Source organism: Cebus imitator, unplaced genomic scaffold (assembly GCF_001604975.1).
Source record: "Cebus imitator isolate Cc_AM_T3 unplaced genomic scaffold, Cebus_imitator-1.0 Scaffold317, whole genome shotgun sequence".
NCBI classification, from domain to species: domain Eukaryota; kingdom Metazoa; phylum Chordata; class Mammalia; order Primates; family Cebidae; genus Cebus; species Cebus imitator.
The window spans coordinates 2,510,181-2,530,400 of NW_016107632.1; the positions used below are offsets into that span (position 1 = coordinate 2,510,181).

The 20,220-nt window shown below is 38.1% G+C and overlaps 1 protein-coding gene across 22 annotated transcripts in view; it reads right to left on the reverse strand.

Annotated features, from left to right (window-relative positions):
* Nucleotides 1-20,220, reverse strand: part of RBFOX2 (RNA binding fox-1 homolog 2) — a 291,883-nt gene that overhangs the window by 208,402 nt on the left and 63,261 nt on the right. The window contains exon 1 of one of the 22 annotated variants that reach the window (XM_017504051.2): nt 18,670-18,825. The exons of 17 other annotated variants lie outside the window; for them this stretch is intronic. In XM_017504051.2, the coding sequence (XP_017359540.2) occupies nt 18,670-18,711 (42 nt within the window). In that variant the 5' untranslated portion in view covers nt 18,712-18,825. Of the gene's footprint in view, nt 1-18,669; nt 18,826-20,220 lie in introns of those variants that run through there. 4 more of the 22 variants (XM_017504054.2, XM_037729767.1, XM_037729771.1 and 1 more) reach the window with 4 other exon arrangements.

Here is a 20,220-nt window from a genome sequence, read left to right on the forward strand (position 1 = left end):
TGGTTACCTCTACACAGAAGAATCAGATTCACGGAAGGTTGAAAGGGCATATTTTATTAAATTTTGCATTTTGTGAAATTCACATATGACTTAGAATAAAGCTGTTGTCAGTGTTTCTTAATGCTTTATAACGTATAAGACCAACTATATATCTCACTTAGTCCTCACAACACATAAAACAAGTTTTATAAATGTCATTTTACAGATGACAAAACAATTTCAAACAGTTTAAGTGATTTGCTCATAATCAAATAACTAATGACAGTGGCTGAGATGCCTTCAGACTTAGGTCTTAATTCTATACCCAATACTTCTACTGCTTCATGGCAACAACTAGGCTGGTGCAAAATTAAAGCAATGGCAAAAACTGCAATTACTTTTGTGCCAACATAATAGTAGGAAAGCTTTTCCTGGTCTGATCAGGGATGATTATGATTATCTAATGATATAGAAGTCTGCATTTTTAATCAGTATAAAAACAATAACTGGCATTTAAAGCAGAGATGGAATTACAAGGAAAGCTACTGGAACAGAAGAGATGGAAATCAGATGTGTTAAAAGTCCAAAATAGCATTATGGACTTTTATATTCTTCTTTGACTGCTTAGAAGCTCCTATATGCACCTACATCTGCAAAATCTCTTTAAGCAAAAGAATCCTTCATTTATTCAGTAAGAGTGGATTGAACAACTGCTTTGAGAAACATAGTGCTGGTATCCTTGCCCTTGAGGAGTTCAGAGAGTCATAAAAATTACAAGACAATGCGACTGATACCATAACTAAAGTCTATTAAAATTAACCACTGGACTTCAGAAGATCTTTTTAAAAGTGTGGTGGGGGTGGATAGAGGTGAGTGATAACTTCAAACCTACTATTAGAACAAGACCTCCAGTACTGTGTTGAATTGATACATACTGAAAAAAGTGATTTTTACAGCCACTTTTCTAAATGTTTTCTGGAAATTATCAATATCATTCCTGAATGATTAGTCAATATATTTTCCCAGAATACTGGCAAAATTACAAAAAAATACTCGTGAAATTACCCAGAATACATCACACAGAAGGGAAAAAAGGTACTATTTTTTGCAGTATTTAAAAAATACAGTTAAGAGAGGTACTAAGAGCACTTAACAATACTGTAGCTCAAAAGCTCTGCTTTCCATACAAAATTATACATGTGATATAACATACTCGCCATAAATCCTAAGCAATGATCAATAAAACACTAACCAAAATGAAGTTGCCTGAGAAGCTTAAAAAAGACATAATGCTACCAAAGTATTTCTCCCTGGCTTCTATCATTGCTGAGAGTTGGCTAGGAGCTGAGTGCAGAAAACTGGAAACTCACAGCAGAGTTAAACGAGGCAAGAAAAAAAACAAATCTGAGGCCGCGCATGGTGGCTCCTGCCTGCAATCCCAATACTTTGGGAGGCTGAGAAGGGAGGATCACTTAAGGTCAGGAGTTTGAGACCAGCCTGGCCAACACGGTGAAACCTGGTCTCCACCAAAAATAACAAAAATTAGCCAGTTGTGGTGGTGCACGCCTGTGGCCCCAGCTGCTCAGGAGGGTGAAGCACAAGAATCACTTCAACCTGGGAGATGGAGGTTGCAGTGAGCTGAGATCATGCCAAAGCACTCCAGCCTGGGTAACAGAGTGAGACCCTGTCTCAAGAAAAAGCACAACAACAAAACAAGACCACAAAACCACCCACTGCCTTTCTTTTGTGTCTAACAAAATCAAACCAGTTTCACAAAATGGAAGGGGAAGAATAAAAATGGAACAAAATGATTCTTACCACTCTGCAATTTAGAGAGACAAGAGCAAGGGAAAGCAAAAAAATGAAGCTCTATTCTACAAACATAACTTGGGTAATGGGTACAAGCTCAGATTTTCCATTGACTTACTCCCCAGCTGAAAATGAATTTCATATCACCTTGCACATATTTCATAACAAAAGGAAACAGGCCACACTGACTAAAAAAAAAAAGCAAATCAAGTTGCTCAGGATGTTTCACTATGTTACTTGCACCAAGCTAATTGTTTTTCAAGTATTAAGCCTATTTTTGAATTGGGACCTAAAAGGAAAACCACAGGAACAGAAGATGTAAAATTCCATATGCTATTACATGCAAAAACTAATCCCTGCAACAAACCCTTGCAACAAATCAACAAATGTATCTCTCTCTCTCTCTCTCTCTCACACACACACACACACACACACACTCACACACACACAATTTTTTTTCTCAGACAGGGTCTCACTCTGTCACTCAGGCTGGACTAGAGTGCAGTGGCACAAACATGGTTCACTGAAGCCTCAACCTCACAGGCTCAAGTGATCCCCCTACCTCAGCCTCCTGAGTACCTGGGACTAAAGGCATGTGCCACCACACATGGCTAATTTTATTTTTTGTAGGGACAAGGTCTCACTAGGTTGCATAGACTAGTCTCAAACTCTTGGCCTGAAGTGATCCTCCTGCCTTGGCTTCCCAAAGTGCTGGGATTACGGGAATGAGCCACTGTGCTCGGCCTCAGGAAGAGAAATTGCTAAGCCACCACAGGGCATCATTCTGCTTCCAAACCAGAAGAGGTCAAAATACCTAGAGATAAGATGAAGACTTATAAGAGATATGACTCTGATAGTATGTAACAACATGGTCCCAACATGAGGCCCAACTATGTTTGTTTGTTTGAGACAGAGTTTTGCTCTTGTTGCCCAGTCTGGAGTGTAATGGCGTGATCTTGGCTCAGGGCAACTCTGCCTCCAAGGTTCAAGTAATTCTCCTGCCTCAGCCTCCAGAGTAGCTGTGACTACAGGCATGTGCCCCACACTCAGCTAATTTTGTATTTTTAGTAGACATGGGGTTTTTCTCCATGTTGGTCAGGCTGGTCTCCCAACTCCTGACCTCAGGTGATCTGTCCACCTCGGCCTCCCAAAGTGCTGGGATTACAGGCATGAACCACCTCGACCGGCTGAGGCCCAACTGTTAACTAGTAAACTAAGCCTTCACTACAATAAAACTCATCCACCTCCCCATTAAGACAATCAATGACAGTTCTTTGTTACATTCACTACTCCCTTCGCATTTATTCTCACTTTTTTTTTTTTTTTTTTTTTTGCAACAGAGTCTCATTCTGTCACCCAGGCTGGAGTGCAGTGGCGCAATCTCAGCTAACTGCAAACTCTGTCTCCTGGGCTCAAGTCATTTTAATGTCTCAGCCTCCCAAGTACCTGGGATTACAGGCGCCACCATTACGCCCAGCTAATTTTTTTCTATTTTTAGTGCAGACAGGGTTTCACCATGTTGGCAAGGCTGGTCTCGAACTCCTGCCCTCAGGTGATCTGCCCGTCTCAGCCTCCCAAAGTGCTGGGATTACAGGCGTGAGTCACCATGCCTGGCCCTACCCCCACTTTTTAAAAATTAATTCGACCTGATATATGTAGTATTTTTATGGTAAATCTGACACAGGGATTTACTGGGTTCTCAAAGATCAACTTTGAAACACACTAAAATTTCTTCAATAGTAGTCACAGGTGTCTAAGAAATAACCAATCAAACTCGTTTTCTTTACAGGTGAGGAAGCTGAGACTTAGAAGTACCTTGTGTAGATACAGAAGAAAGAGAACCCAGAATTTAGAACTCCTGACTCTCAAGACATATAAACTATTCACCTCAGACTCTACTAGTTATATTATATTTATATACGTGTGTGTGTGTGTGTGTGTGTGTGTGTGTGTGTGTGTGTGTCACTCCTTTCATCATGCAGAAAGGTTGAACTGAACCTTGGGAGTCGAAGACATAGATTCAAATTCTGGCTGGGTCACTTTCTAACTATGTGACTCCAGTCAAAATCCTTAATGTCTCTGAACCGAAATTTTCTCAACAGCGTAACAGATAATATCTACCACAAAAAGTTGTGATATTAAATGAGATAATTGGGTGAAGCTTATCTGGCACAATATTTAACATACAGGAGAAGGTCAAAAAGAATTCATTCCCAACCCCCATATCTATCCACTGCAAACAACTTGAGAGAAATTATATAGTCTATGGGAATAAATTCCACAAAGCAGCACATTGCACATTTCCAAATAACCAACTTTTAATTTTCTTTGCTTACTCTACATCAGTTCTTTAGGAATCTGTGCCAAAAGGCCATTCTGCCTCACTGTAAGGTGTTCAAAAACTAGTGATATTATAAACTGATTCTAGTATTCAAGGACAGAATGAATGAGAATACCTCTAAGGTGACCAAAGAAACGTTGCCTTTTGTGAGTGACATATACGGTCAAGGCCACATGACAATACTTTGGTCAACAATAGATTGCATAAACAATGGTAGTCCCATAAGATTACAATGAAGCTGGTCAGGCACAGTGGTTCACATCTGTAATCCCAACACTGTGGGAGGCTAAGGTGAGAAGATCACCTGAGGTCAGGAATTTAAGACCAGCCTAGCCAACATGGCAAAACCCCGTCTCTACTAAAAATACAAAAATTAGCCGGGTGTGGTGGTGCATGCCTATAATATCAGCTACTTGGGAAGCTGAGGCATGAGAATTGCTTGAACCCAGGAGGCAGAGGTTGCAATGAGCCCAGATAGTGCCACTGCACTCCAGCCTGGGCAACAGAGCAAAACTCTGTCTCAAAAAAAAAAAAAAAAAATTATAATGAAGCTGAAAAAAACTCCTATCATAGTGACATCATAACTGCCATAGCACAAAACATTACTCGTGTTTGTGCAATGTAGTGTAAACAAGCCTACTGTGCTGCCAGTTGTATAAAAGTCCAGCACATACAATAATGTACAGTGCACAATGCTTGATAATGATAATAAATGGCTATTTTACTGGTTTATGTATTTACTACACCATACTTTTTTCATTATTTTAGACTGTACTCCACTTATTTAAAAAAAAAAAAAAAAAGTTAACTGTAAAATAGCCTCAGGGAGGTCCTTCCGGAGGTATTCCAGCACACGGAATTGTTATCACAGAAAATGACAGCTCCATGTGTGTTGCTGGCCCTGATCTCCTTCTAGTGGGAAAGGTATGGAGGTGGAAAGCACACTGATGATCCTGTCCCTGTGGAGGCCAAGGCTAATGTGTGGTTTTATGTCTTAGCTTTCAACCAAAAAGTTTAAAAAGTGTAAAAAAAAAATTAAAAATCTTAGCAAAAAACCTTATAGAATAAGGATATAAAGAAAATATTCTTGTATAGTTGTGTAATATGTTTGTATTTTAAGTGTTATTACAAAAGAATCAAAATGTTAAAAAATGTTTAAAAGTTTACAAAGTAAAAAAGCTCCAGTAAGCTAAGGCGAATTTGTTAAAGAAAAATAATTTTTTATAAATGTAGTGTACCCTAAGTGTATAGTGTTTATAAAGTCAACAGTAGTGTACAGTCATGCCCTAGACCTTCACATTTACTCACCACTTACTGACTCATCCGTAGCAACTTCCAGTCCTACAGGCTGCATTCACGATAAGTGCCCTATATCTTTTCTACTGTATTTTTGCTGTACCTTTTCCATGTTTAGATATATTTAGATACATTGTGTTACAACTGCCTATTCAGTACAGTCACATGCTGTACAGGTATGCAGCCTCAGAACAAAAGGCCACATCATACAGCCCAGGTATGACTACGTATGCTTCATACAGCTAGATAGTCCACTCTGGTGTCATCAATTCCTGTTTGGCTAACACCCTCAGTTCTTTACATTTCCTTTACAAATCTACTTTGTTCTTGCCTTTTAAAAAAAAATAAAATTCAATCATAATGACAAAATTATATTTTGAAGTACGTAAGTAAGAAATAAAATTTTGGCCAGGCACCATGACTCACTCCTGCAATCTGAGCACTCTGGGAAGCCAAGTGCAGAAGACTGCTTGAGTGCAACAGGTTGAGACCAGCCTGGGCAACACAAGGAGATCCTGGGTCTATAAAAAATAATAAAAATTTGTCAGTGTGGTGGCGCACACCTGTGGTCGCAGTTACTTAACAGGCTGAAGTGGGAGGGTTGCTTGAGTCCAGGAGGTGAAGGCTGCAGTGAACTGAGATTCTATCATGGCACTCTAGCCTGGGCAACAAAAATGAGACTGTCTCAAAAAAAAAAAAAAATTTTTTTTTTTTTTAAATAAAATGTAAAAAAATAAAGTTCCCCGTTAAACCCATCTTTTCTAGTACTGACGTTTAAGATCATACTATAAATATTCTTTAGCAATTTCCTTTTATCTTTTTTTTAATTGTGGTTAAATATACATAAAGTTACCATTTTAGCCGTTTTTCAGTATATACTTCTGTAGCATTAAGTATACTTATATTGTTATGTAACCACCACCATCCATCTCCAGAACTTTCTGATCCTCCTTAACTGAAACACTGCACCCAATAAACACTAACTCCCCATTCCTCTCCGCTTTCATCCACTGCCAAGCAGCATTCTACTTTGTGTCTCCGTGAATGTGACTACTTTAAGTACTTCATGAGTAAAATCAAACAATATTTGTTTGACTGTGCCGTGGCACAATCTCAGCTCACTGCACTTATTTCACTTACCATAATATCTTTATGGTTCATCCATATTGTAGTATGTGTCAGAATTTCCTTCTAAGTCCAAATAATATTATTGTGTTAAAAATTATATGAAACACAATTTTATGTGCATACCACTGTATTGCAGCCTACAATATGTGGTACGTAAACATCACGTTTTGTTCATCCATTCAACTGTCAATAAACACTTGGGTTGCCTCCATCTTTTAATGACTGTGAATAAGGCTGTTAGGAATATGGGTGCACGAGTATCTATTCCATGCTTTTGGGTAAATACTCAGAAGCAGAACTGCTGGATCACTGGTAAGTCTATGATGTTTGCACAATGACAATACTTAACTTTTTAAGGGACTGCCATACTGTTTTCCACAGCACTGAACCATTTTAAATTTCCATTGGCAATGCAGGAGAGTTCCAATCTGTCCATACTCTTACTCACACTTGTTACTTGTGTGTATTTTCATCCTAATGAGTATGAAGTGTTATATCACTGTTTTCATTTCTATTTCCTTAAAATTAGTGATGTTAAGCATCTTTTCATGTGCTTATCATCTTTTGGTGTGCTTATTGGACATTTGTATATCTTCTTTGGAGAAATGTGTATTCATGTCCCCTGCCCATTTTTTAATTGGGCCATTTGCTTTTTTGTTGTTGAATTGTAAAAGTTCTTTATATATTTTGGATATTAATCCCTTATCAGATACATTATTTGCAAATATTTTCTTCTATTAGTGGGTTGCCTTTTCACTCATTAATAGTGTCTTTGATGCATAAAAGGTTTTTAATTTTGATGAAGTCTAATTTATCTGTGCTTTCTTTTGTTGCCTGTGATTTTGGAGTCATTTCTAAGAATCCACTACCAAATCCAAGGTCATGAGGATTTACTGTAGGTTTTCTTCTAAGAGTTTCATAGTTTTAGCTCTTATGTTTATATCTTTGATCCATTTTGAGTTAATTTTGATAATGATGTAAGGTCTAACTTCATTTTTTTTTTTTTTTGCCATATGTCTTATTTTTGAAGTTCCTTAGATCTCTGCCTATTTGCCATCTTCTTTCTGTTTTCTCAGGATTTAGAATTAAACATCCATTCCATCTGTATGCTGCTTATCAATTAATTGATTATCAGTTCCAAATTTACCCCTTTTACCTGCTGCATGAAAATGAACCTGGGCCCTTTAAGTATTTTTCCTTTGCCAGCATGCATGATGTCAAGCTTTGTCAGTAGAGGACACAGGAGATACATTGTAGGAGGAAAGCATTTGCCTTACAGGTCCCATTGGGCCTGCCTAGCAGGCTCCTACAGGATAAGCAGTTTCCCTCCACCCTAGCTCCTATAATGCATAGCAGTCAGCAGCTAATAGCTTCCCTCAGTAATCCTCTTCATGCTCTCATATGGCAAATGCCTCTGGCGAGGCAACTTACTGTAAAGCACTTTCCCCAAGTATCCTAGAGGGTGGTTTTTGGCAACTTCAAAAGGACAAGTTCCCAGCAAGTTCTGCTGGTGTAAGTCCATAGGGACTTACTTCTCTGCCATTCTGAGAATCAAAGTCATGCCTTCTCCAACAAGGTCCCTAGTATTTCAGTCTCTCAGCCAGGGAGTCTTTGGTGGTATTGAGGGAGATAGCTCTTTGGGTATGATATCTCAGTCCCAGGGGTAGCTGCTTAGCTGCTACTATACTAATTCTATTTTATCATACATCAATCATATTATTACATTGTATCTGCTGTTGTAGATACAGCAGATACTTAGAATTTTCTTCCTACGAGTAAATTTCTCCTTACTTCAATCTCCTCTTATGGTAAGTAATTCTTTATATTAAATCTCCTGTCCAAAGTACTGTGTAGTCTCTCTCTCCTGGCTGGACCTGGACTGATACAAGTGAGCTGAAACAAAATGTTAACAGCTACTTACTATATATAAGATAGACTTTATGCTTAGTGTTTTTAATAAACATTATCACTTTAAAGTCTCACTAAAACCCCGTGATATATCATTTCATAGTAAGGAAACTGAGGCTCAGAAAAACAATACAATTTTCCCACAATATTATAAATCATGTCTGTCTTTCATTAAAGTCCCTGATGGCTTTCTACTGTGGCGTTTATTTTTCTTCACAAACCTAACAACACATTTTTTAAAGAAACTGAACAACTATGTGCAAAAAGAATTAACATAGCAGGTCTGACTGCTATCCTCAGAGAAAGCAGCTCGAAAGGTTGGCTTTAGCTGGTATCTGGAACTTAAGATTTCACAAGGGTTCTATTTCCAGAACTGATCAGGGTGACTCTTACCTGTTAATGCCTGCTTTCCTTTTGGGAGTCTGGAATTTGATATGTGCTAGGGCTAGGGTGCCTATGTGAACAGCCCCCTCTACCACCATCCCCAACCAAAAAATCTCAGCACTAAGTCTGTAACAAGCTTCCCTGGTAGACAACACTGTCACAACTTACTGCTGAAGGAATCGAGCATGTCCTGTGACTCCACTGGCAAAGGACTTTTGGAAGCTTGAGTAAGTTTCCTCTGGACTTAATCCCATGCACCTTTTTTCTTTGCTGACATTGCTTTATAGCCTTAAACCAGTATACAAGTACGACCACATGCTGAGTTCTGAAGTCCTAGATAATTCAGTGGACATAGGGTAGTCTTGGGGAACCCCAAAACAACCTATAATATACCAAGTACTTTCTTAAATGCTGAAGACACAAAGATGAATGAGGCCTTTGCCCTCAAGAACTTTATTTAAATTTCCATTCCTTCATTCCTCTGATCATCACTTCTTAGTCTGTTCACCACTTAAAATAGATTAGATTCATTTCCCTGAGCTAAATTTCATTCTTAGTGCTGAAGTGATGCTAAATAAATATTTAATAAGTCCATCAGGCAAAATCTGAGATACAAAGCTCTAATAGACTCAAAGGCTACACATACTTTCTCTTTACTTTCCCTGTCTTATTGTGTTCCTCATTAAAAATAAATTGACATACGCTTGTACATTGCTGGTGGGAATATAAAATGGAGCAGCTGCTATGAAAAAGAGTTTGGCAGTTCTTCAAAAAGTTAAATGTAGAGCTACCATATGACCGAGCAATTCCACTCCCTAGGTATATACCCAAAAGAACTGGAAAACAAGTTCTCAAACCAATACTTGTACACAGATGTTCATGGCAACACTACTCACAATAGCCAAAAGATGGAAACCCAAACGTCCATCAAGGGATAAACAGATAAAGAAATTGTGGTATATACACACAAAGGAATGTCATTCAGTTATAAAAAGGAATGAAGTACTGATATATGCTACAACACGGATAAACACTGAAAGCATACAGTACTAAGTGAAAGAAGCCAGACACAAAAGGTCATATACTGTATGACTCTATTTATATGAAATCTCCAGAATAGGCAAATTCATCAAAAGAGAAAGCAGATTGGTGGATGCTTGAGGGAAGGGGAAAGAGAAGATGACTGCTTAATGGATATGGGGTTTTTAGGGTGATGTGAGCTACATGGAGGTAGTGGTTGTACAGCACTATGAACGTACTAAATATCACCAAATTGTTCACTTTTTTAAAAGGTTAATTTTATGTTACATGAATTTCACTTCCATTAAAATTTTTTTGAAAAGCAATGCAGTGTGCACTATAGTACAAACAAAGAAACTTCCTGTTGTTATCTGAATAAGTACTTATACCTTGAGATAAAATCATCAGTGACTGAAATAAATATAGATTCAAAAAAGTGCTGTTATCTCAATATGTACTCTGGAAAACTGAAGATTCAAAGTGGTTTTAAGCAACGATACAGATACTGATGCAGTGGCGCATATACACATTTTTTTTCAAAAAGATAAAATGTTTCTAAATTACATAAATATTTTAAGTAGATATTTGCCTATTTCCTCAACATCCCTAAAAGCTTAAGAGGTTAGCCCTTCCTTTCAATGGAAAAACAACATAAAGCCTTATATTCATGGTTTCCTCACATTCAGGCATATATAACACACACACACACACATATATACATATATATACTTTTTTAAGTCTGGAAGGATATATCCCAAAATGTGTACAGTGGTTATATGTCTTGGTGTTGAATTTGGATTTATGAGTGATATACGTCTTTGTGGGGGGAGCAGGTTTCTTATCTGTATTTTCTAACTGTTCAACAAATGAACATGTTATTATTTTTACTTAACTATAAAAAAAAATGGAGATAACAATACCTACCTTCAGAGACGCTGTGAAGATTAAATGAAACAATATACCTAAAGCCCTTAACACAGAATTCAGCATAAGTACACAACAAATGTCAGACAGTATGGATGGTATTGTTTCTGTTTTTTTAAATACTCCTCAGGATTCGGGATGTACGCCTTATTATCTATGGCAAAAGCACTCATCTTAATGGAGTCCTGGATCACCTCAAGCTTAAATTACTGTAACAACAGTCTCGGCTGGTCCAGCTAAGAGCTGGCCACCATCCACCCCTGCCCAGCTTTCTTACCAGGGCCAGGGGTAACTACCTAAAACACCACTCCTATCACTCCCATACTAATGGCTCTCCATTGCTTACGTGATTAGGTTCCGAATATCTCAAGCCTTGCCTCACTTGGTTATTCTCTTTTTCTCATTTATTCCTTCGGCAAACATTTACTGAGGGATGTTTATGTGTCTGGAACTTTGTAGGAATGCAAAGAAAAATAAGTTAGAGATTCTTTTCTCAAAGAACTCACCGTCTAGTAAGGGAGAAAGGTATGTAAACAAATACAATATGAACCATGTAATAAAATGTAAATATAAGGCCCACAGAGAAAAAGTGTACATGGTTGATAATCATGTGAGAAAGGCATGAAGAAATTACAAAGAGGAGAATTCACAGTAGATAAGATTTTCATGGGGTTTGAAGGATGACCACAAATAGCTAATTTCCAGATAGAAACTTTACTGAATTTACTTCATACCTTGGCACATTCTCGCACATCAACTTAAGCAAAATTCAGCAAAATCCCACCTTCCTTCACAATGCAATCCTCTAACTCTAGCCCACTCTTTCAAATTGTGACTCAAGATCCATTCATGACTTATAGAACCAATTTAAGAGATCTTAACCACTACTGAAAAAAAAGATTAGAGAATTAGAGCTACAATTCTCAAACTGTTTTGATTTCAGAATACCTTAACACTTTTAAAAATTACCAGATTCCAAAGAGCCTTTGTTTATGTGGGTTATAACTACTGAGATTTGCCTATTAGAAACTAAAACTGAATAATTTCAAACATATGTTCATTCATTTAAAAGTACCAATAATAAACCATTATGTTAACTGAAAAAATATTTTATGAAATTGGTTTAGTTTGCAAACTAAACTAGTGAGAAGTGTCATTATTTTACATTTCTACAAACTTTTTTTTTTTTTTTTCTCCTTGAGACGGAGTTTCACTCCTGTTACACAGGCTGGAGTGCAATGGCGCGATCTCAGCTCACCACAACCTCCGCCTCCTGGGTTCAGGCAATTCTCCTGCCTCAACCTCCTCAGTAGCTGGGATTACAGGCACGCGCCACTATGCCCAGCTAATGTTTGTATTTTTAGTAGAGATGGGGTTTCACCATGTTGACCAGGATGGTCTCGATCTCTTGACCTCGTGATCCACCCGCCTCGGCCTCCCAAAGTGCTGGGATTACAGGCTTGAGCCACCGCACCCCGCCTACAAACATTTTTAACATCCAACTTAATAGAACAGTGATCCCCAATCTCTGGCACAGGAACTAGTTTCATGGAAGACCATTTTTCCTCCGGGGGTAGGGTAGGGGTGGGGATGGTTTCAAGATGAAACTGTTCCACCCCAGGTCATCAGGCATTGGATGCCAACAGGCAACCTAGATCCTTGCATATGCAGTTCACAATAGGGTTCGTGCTCTTATGAGAATCTAATGCCGCCACTGATCTGACAGGAGATGGAACTCAGGCAGTAGTGCTGGCTGCTTACCTCCTGCTGTGCAGCCTGGTTCCTACCAGGTCACAAGCCAGTAACTAGACCTGGGGGCTAGAGACCCCTGTAATAGCAGATGGCTGGATTCTCATACCTGCTTCTGTATTCAATCTGTTTCAGTATTATTTTGAAGTATTAAGAAAGAAATTTGGCATTCCACTGATATGTATCTCGAAAAGGCAAAAGAATTTTAATAGTCTTTTCACCTATCTCTAAATATTCTTCTTTAATACTGTACCAAAGGTTAGCTGCAATGTGGCATATGAAATCTTATCAGTGAATTTTTCTATACTATGAATATAAAAATTCATTGGTCTGTCTTGTACTTTGAATGTATTTTTTTGGCCTATGCATGATTTTGTAACATTACGTATTATTCATTTATAAAATACAAGTTCACTAAGTGATAAAGATGTTCTAACTGTTGACACATCTCATTACATAACATTGAAAAATTCATACTCACTAATATCATCACCAATATCATCACAAAAGTCTTTTAAGGACCAGAGCTATCAAGCTCATAGGCCAGGATACAAGTTTTCCAAAACTCTAGCTTTTGCTTGAAAGCTCAAATTTTATCATTGGCAACAAATAGTATCAGTTTTCCTTAAAATGATGGGCCTGCTTCATTCTTTTTTTTTTTTCCCCTTCCTATAGGGCCTTGCTCTTTGGCCCAAGCTAGAGTGCAGTGACACAATCTCAACTCACTGCAACTTCCAACTCCTGGGTTCAAGCAATTCTCCCACCTCAGCCTCCCAGGTAGCTGGGACTGCAGGTACATACCACCAAACCCAGTTAATTTTTGTAATGTTAGTAGAGACAGGGTTTCACTATGTTGTCCAGGCTGGTCTCGAACTGAGCTCCAGTGATTCACCCACGTTGGCCTCCCAAAGTGCTGAGATTACAGGTGTGAGCCACTGAGCCTGGCCACTTCATTCATTTTTAATAAAATGTCTGAATACCGTAGTCTATCAGTTTGTTCTTTCAAGTAAAAATGGCATCCCATGAAAAAACTTCAATGAAAAAAGTTCGGCTAGCAACTCAATCACAGAAGCAGTTTTCCTTTAGATGACTGTCATACTTAGTATGCAGCAGAGGAGCTTTATTTGTATTACCCATTTTGTCACAGAGATTATTAAAAAGATCCATTATCGAGGATGGAGAATTGGTATCAATAATAATTTTTACTATTTCAGCAAGAACACTCTGAAGTGTAACTGGCTTTCTCCCCTTCTTTAACTGCAAGTGTTTGGGGATGAAGAATATAATTACTTAGACTCATTATATTCTTTTCATAAACGCAGTTTGTGGCATAATAAGCCCATGTCCTAGTTTTGGCCTATCATAGCAGCATGTGTAGTGAGGTATGGGGAAAGTATAGTCATCAGAATCACACTGATCCATGTCTCTGGTAACCTACTAGCTCTATGGCCATAGAAAGCTAATTCATCTCTCAGCCTCAAATTCTTCAATTTTTAAATAAGAACACTACCTCATAGGATCGTTAACAAGGATCGAGGTGATGCATGCAACATGGCTCACTCAGTGCCTGTTCCTTAATGCGGTAGCCCTGTTAAAGAACAAGAATGATAATAAAAACAATATATTTGTCTTTCCAATCTGGCTGTGTGGGCGAAATAAAAGGGAAAAAAAAGAAAGAGAAAAAAACAGTATCTTAGTTGTAACACTTCACCACATACCAACATACAGGCAGTTCTGACAAGTATAAGACTACAGGTTGATTATGAGGGGCCCACAGAGATCATCTAATTCTAATTCAGCTACTTTACTTGTACCCTCTTTACCTTGCAACCACACTCACACAATACAGACTGATCTTACAGATAGGAAAACCAACGTAACACAAGGTTTCAAATGTCTTTCTCATGGTTACAGAGCAAGTAAGAAGGAGAAATTGGTATCAAGCACATCCTCCTACTCATCACAATTCTGTTAAGTAGATAACATTATTCTCTTTTGATTGATAAGGAAAACTCAGGTTCAGATTCACTGAGTTTTAAGTGACATGTCCAAGGTCTCACAGGTAGTAAACAACAAAAACAGGCCTGAAACCCAAGTCCTCTAATTTGAAGTTCTTCCAACCATAACTTAGAAATCTAAATATATAAAATTCACTTTGTGCAATCATTGATAATTACCTACATCTGGATCTGAATAGAATAACAGACTAACAGACACAATTATGTGTATACTCATTATGACTAAATATGTCAACTGATAACCACCAACAAATTAGTTTGTGTTGAGATATTTCAATTCAAACTGGTATTTCACTAAACTGAAGAATTCACAAGTTTTGGCATTTAAAAAAAACAAAAGGCACCTCTTAATTAGACTCAGAGTATAAAAGAAATACACTTCAAAGGATCATTGTGCAATATTCAAAAAAGTCCCTTTGAGATAGGCTAAGTCCCTCTAAGACAGGCTATCTGAGTTGACTATCACAGTCTAAATTAACAACTGTGCCCAAAAAATGTCAATATAAACAAAATAAATTTGATTTTAACTGATATGTATTATTTCAATATAGTTTTATAACAGTCTCTTCATTCACACTGCTACTGAACATGATGTTAAACCACCTCTGCTGTTTATTAGAACAACAACTTAGGACAAGTTACTCACCTTTCTGGGTGTCAATTTTATTTTCTGGTCTATAAAATATATGTGATCATATCTATACCTTGCAAGGATGTTAAGCTTAAGCATAATACATACAAAGCACCTAAAAAAGTGTACCTACTCCATAGAGAAAAACTATTATTATAACAATTTTTACTATAGGCTTTGAGTTCACAATCCTGCCTATCCCTCAATCCATTAAGATCTGAGTAAAACTGGACTAAGTAAAATTGGACCTTTCTATTTCCTCCTGCTGTTGCTTCCAATGCCCTGCTGGCTACAACTGTCAACTCTCGGACCTAGACTCTCTGCCACCTACTTCTACTGTCCTCAGAGTAAGTCCCTGAACTTCCTTTTATTACATTAATTCCCTGGTCAGAAAGAAGATAATGCTCATTACTTATCAATTCAGTGATCTTCTGATAATTACCAAGTTAATTCTTGCTTAGAACCAATCTAATAGACTTCATATAACTTCAAACCTACCGATTTTTTTTTTATTGATGCCAAGCTTTAAAAACCAGGAACTTCATATCTCATTATACTTGGATTCCTATATCAACTCAATTATTCAACTACTTTAGTTCTTCATCTTCTAGCCCTCTTAGATAATAGTCTCCATTAAGTAAAAAGCATTTTGCAGAAAGAGGTAGAGAAAACTATAATTTTTTTGTAAAGCTTAGTTTTCTGCAAGTACAATTAAATACTCAAGATAGCTGGGAGAGAGGGGCAAGAGGCAAGGAACCCACAGAGATGGGATGGTACTGAGACTCAATTGATGGCCCTGTCTGAGGCACTAGAACTACTCTACAGATTTATTAACGAAAGGTTGAAGGCAAGTAGAAAGGAAAAGCTACTAACACATGCAGGCGCTGTGCTAGATAATTTATACATATTATTTCTAGGTATTATATCCATTATCAGGTGAGGAGAGTGAGACTCAGAGACACTAAATGACTGGATCAAGGCCAAATGGCTAGTAAACAGTAGAGCCAGAGCCATAATTATAACTGTTCTTTCCGTTACATGCTACGCAGCAGTTTAGTCCAGAAAAGCATTTATCCCTAGGCCAAAAAATAGAAAGGGTAAGTGTATGATTATCTACACATTGGCTTAGCCAGACTGTTTCCCTTCCAGCAATGGGAAAAAATGAGAGATAATTAATTCATCTTTACCCTGTGGTTATCACCCAATTATTCCCATACATAGAAGAAAAGCAGTGCTTCTCAAATGTTGGCATGCAGATAGGTCACTAGGTATCTTGTTAAAATGTAAATTCTGACTCAGTAGGTCTATGGCGTCTGGGATTCCTGCATTTCCCAGGAAATGAAGCTTCTAGTGCTGGGGTCTTATTTTAAACAGATTATACTCAATGGTTCCCATTTTTTTTTTTTTTTTGAGATGGGGTTTCACTCTTGTTGCCCACGCCGGATGGAGTGCAATGGCGAAATCTCAGCTCACTGCAACCTCTGCCTCCCAGATTCAAGTGATTCTCCTGCCTCAGCCTCCCGAGTAGCTGGGATTACAGGCGACCGCCACCACGCCCAGCTAATTTTTGTATTTTTAGTAGAGACCGGGTTTCACCATGACTGATCATCTGAGTCACCTGGGAATCATTTAAAAACTACAGATTTCCCTCCTGGTGTCTGGAATGAGGCCCAGGTTGACTTCAACACAGTCATCCCTTGATGTCCACTGGGGACTGTTTTGAGGATCCCTCTCAGACACCAAAATCCATGGATGCTCAAGTCCCTAATATATAATAGCACAGTATTTGCATATAACCTATGCATATCCTCCCAGATACTTTAAATCTTCTCTAGATTACTTACAATACCTAATACAGTGTTAAATGCTAGGTAAACAGTTATTTCGTATTTTTATTTGTATTATTTTAATGTTGCATTGTTTTTTTTGTTTGTTTGTTTTTCTGAATTATTTTCAATCTGGGGTTGGCTGAATCCATGAACATGGACCCCACAGATATGATGGGCCAACTGTACAGAAGACGGACTATTGGACTATACTATCTTCAGGCACATTCTACCTCAGAATTCTGTAATTCAAATAAATATAGAATTATCAATGACAATAACCACAGCAAGCACTGACTGAGAACACACCAAATGCCTAAGAGCTATACATATTAGCTTACTTAATCCTCAAACCATACTGTAAGGTTGGTACTTACAGCACTATCATTCCCATTTTATACATGAGGAAGCCAATGCACCACGAGACTAACTTGTCCAAGGTCAGTTAGTGAACTGCAGAACAGGGGTTCAGACTTCATGAATCCGATTCCAAAGAGTCTGTGCCCTCAGACATACCATCTAACGCTGCTTTCCACATCACCCAATGGTAGTATCACTGATTTTAACAGACACACTTGAACAAATAAATCCAAATGGGTCGCCTCATAAGATGTCGCCCGAGGAAGGCTATGTTCTTATTCCTCAGATGCTACCATCATTCAAAACATTGCCATTGCTAAACTAAGTATTTCAAGAGCCCTTGATCTGACAATGAAAATGCCTTCAGAGCCTAAATCTATGACTTTAAGTATCTTTAAACGGGGTAAAAGCTCATCATTTGGGCACAGGTTTGACTTTTTGACAACACAAAATCAGGAAAAGCCAATTCAAAGAAACCTAGTGTCTTTCAAAAACCTAGGTAGGTATTTTTTAAATAAAAAATTCAGTATTAGGTATTGAAAATGTTTTCCTCATCACTCATCTCTAAAGCCGATCTCTGAAGCCAATTCTGAATGAGAGTTCTTTATGTTTTGCGTAATGGTTTTATCACCAGGCAAGGTGACTATTCTGAAGGGCAATACTCATTTGGATGCACAGGTTCTGTTATATTTGCTTTTTAAAAAAAGCAGCCTCTTAGTCATACCAAAAGAAACACATTTGCCCTTCACTATCAGTACAAATATGCATATGTTCAGAACAACTGTCTTGAAGCATGCAGTTTTCCTTTCTGCTGAAAAAGCAACTGCTTTTTCTTTTCAGATTATTTTTAAGTGTGTTTTTTATTTATATACACCCGTCCACATAAAAATAAATACTCTAAGCAGGCATTAATGAAGCATTTAACTGCATGCAGCACCATAAAAGGTATTGTACAAAGGCAAGTATATACTAAAATATGCACACAAATACCCTCACATACAAGGGATAAAGGCACACACAAATACTGCAGGGATACAACTATAAAAAGATAACACATTTCTACATCTAGATGAGCTCTTTTGTTAAATAAATGTATTTTTTCAACAAAGAAAATATTCTGCAAATTCAGAATGATTTCCAGATTTTTTTTTTAAATCAGGCATTAATGCAGATCAGCACAATCCCACACGACCAACTTCTCTGCTTGAACTGGACTCCCCACACCTTACTGAAGCCACAATTCCCCTGCACAAACTCCCACTCCACCACCCCCCACACACCCAACTCCCCACCAACCTCACAGGGGTTCCTGGGCTGGTCCATGGAATCTGATGACATCACTCTCTCTTCCTTCCTGGAATTCTAAACCCTGCTGCTCTCCCCTTGCACACAGCTACCATCTCCATGGCAACCTCACCTCCTCCTGCTTCCCTATTGGCTTCATGGAGCAGGATACACAAAAAGGTTTTCCGTTCTCCCCATACCACCCGCCCCAAAAAGACGATGCTTTCAACAGGAACCTGAGCTAAATTTAGCTACTTGGGATTCAGAGTCCTATGACTAAGAAAACACAGAGAAATGTCCTCCTTCCAACATTGGACCCTCCCCTTAACCTCACCCAGTAGTGGCTGCTTCACCTCCTCTTCTCTGGCCCCCAACCCAAAAGCAAGTAGTGATATTTGCTGAGCATTAACAACAACCAAGCCGCCTGCCTTAGATATAAGGTTGGCAGAGAGAAAATTCTCACATTCACCTCCTCCCAAAGGAGAATTTTTAAACAGAAAACAAAAAACTATGCAAAAAAAAAAAAAAAACCTCAGTTGGGCCATTTCGGCTGAATATCACAGTCAGTGTTCTGCTCTTTCCTTCCATTCTAAATCAAGGACTGGGAACTCCATGCCTAAAGGCAGAAAAGTCTTAAAGTCTTTAACCTCTTAAAAGACAGAATTCTCCTGCTATCTGCTTGATATGATTTCCTCCATCATAGAAAGAATAAATGGGGAGTGGAATTAGGTAGAAAGACTGCATATTTCAGTGATCAAACACACTAAGCCTGGAAAGCATAAATCCTAAGTCCAACTTTCCATCCAAGGGACTGATCTACTATGTAAATTTAAACAAATCCTCACATACCTCATCTAAAAAAGCAGCTCCCATACAGGGATATTATAAGAATTACTGACAAAATTAACGTAAATTAGTTTAGGTCCCTGCGCCAAAGGGGACTGAATCAAGAGTAAGATGACATCATTAGTAGTAAAATTCCTGTGGATATTAATATATGTTAATAATCCCCAAAGTAAGAATATAAACTTTTAGAAAATTATCCTTTCATAATCATAGATACACCATAAAATATACACAACTTCTTGACCCACAGGCAGTTCTTATAAAGGTTTCCTACAAAGGTTTCTACTTCTGGTAAAAATCCAGCTCTAGTCACCTCACACACCAGCCAATTTGTGACTAGTATTTTCTTTGCTTAATCCAAACTGTAATTTTGAAATTATTACTCCTCACTCTCCCTAAAGATGACTCAGTATGGACCAGGACTTTACTCTCTGGCTCAGATGCCCACTTCGCATTGCAGGGAAGTAATTCCTTCTCAGAGCCATATTTGATAACTGAGCACTGAATCAACACAGTGACTATGTCCTATATGACTCCAAAGGACAAAGCATCAATTGTGACCAAGTAGTAAGGGCTCCAAGCAGGTCAGAGCCTTGTAGTAGAAAGGGAGAACAGGAATAGATAAGACATATCTAGGAAAATTATATTTTCAGTTTGCAAGGCAGAGACTCAGCTCCAGGGAACCAATACTCCAGCTAAGAAAAAAAAAAAAAAAAA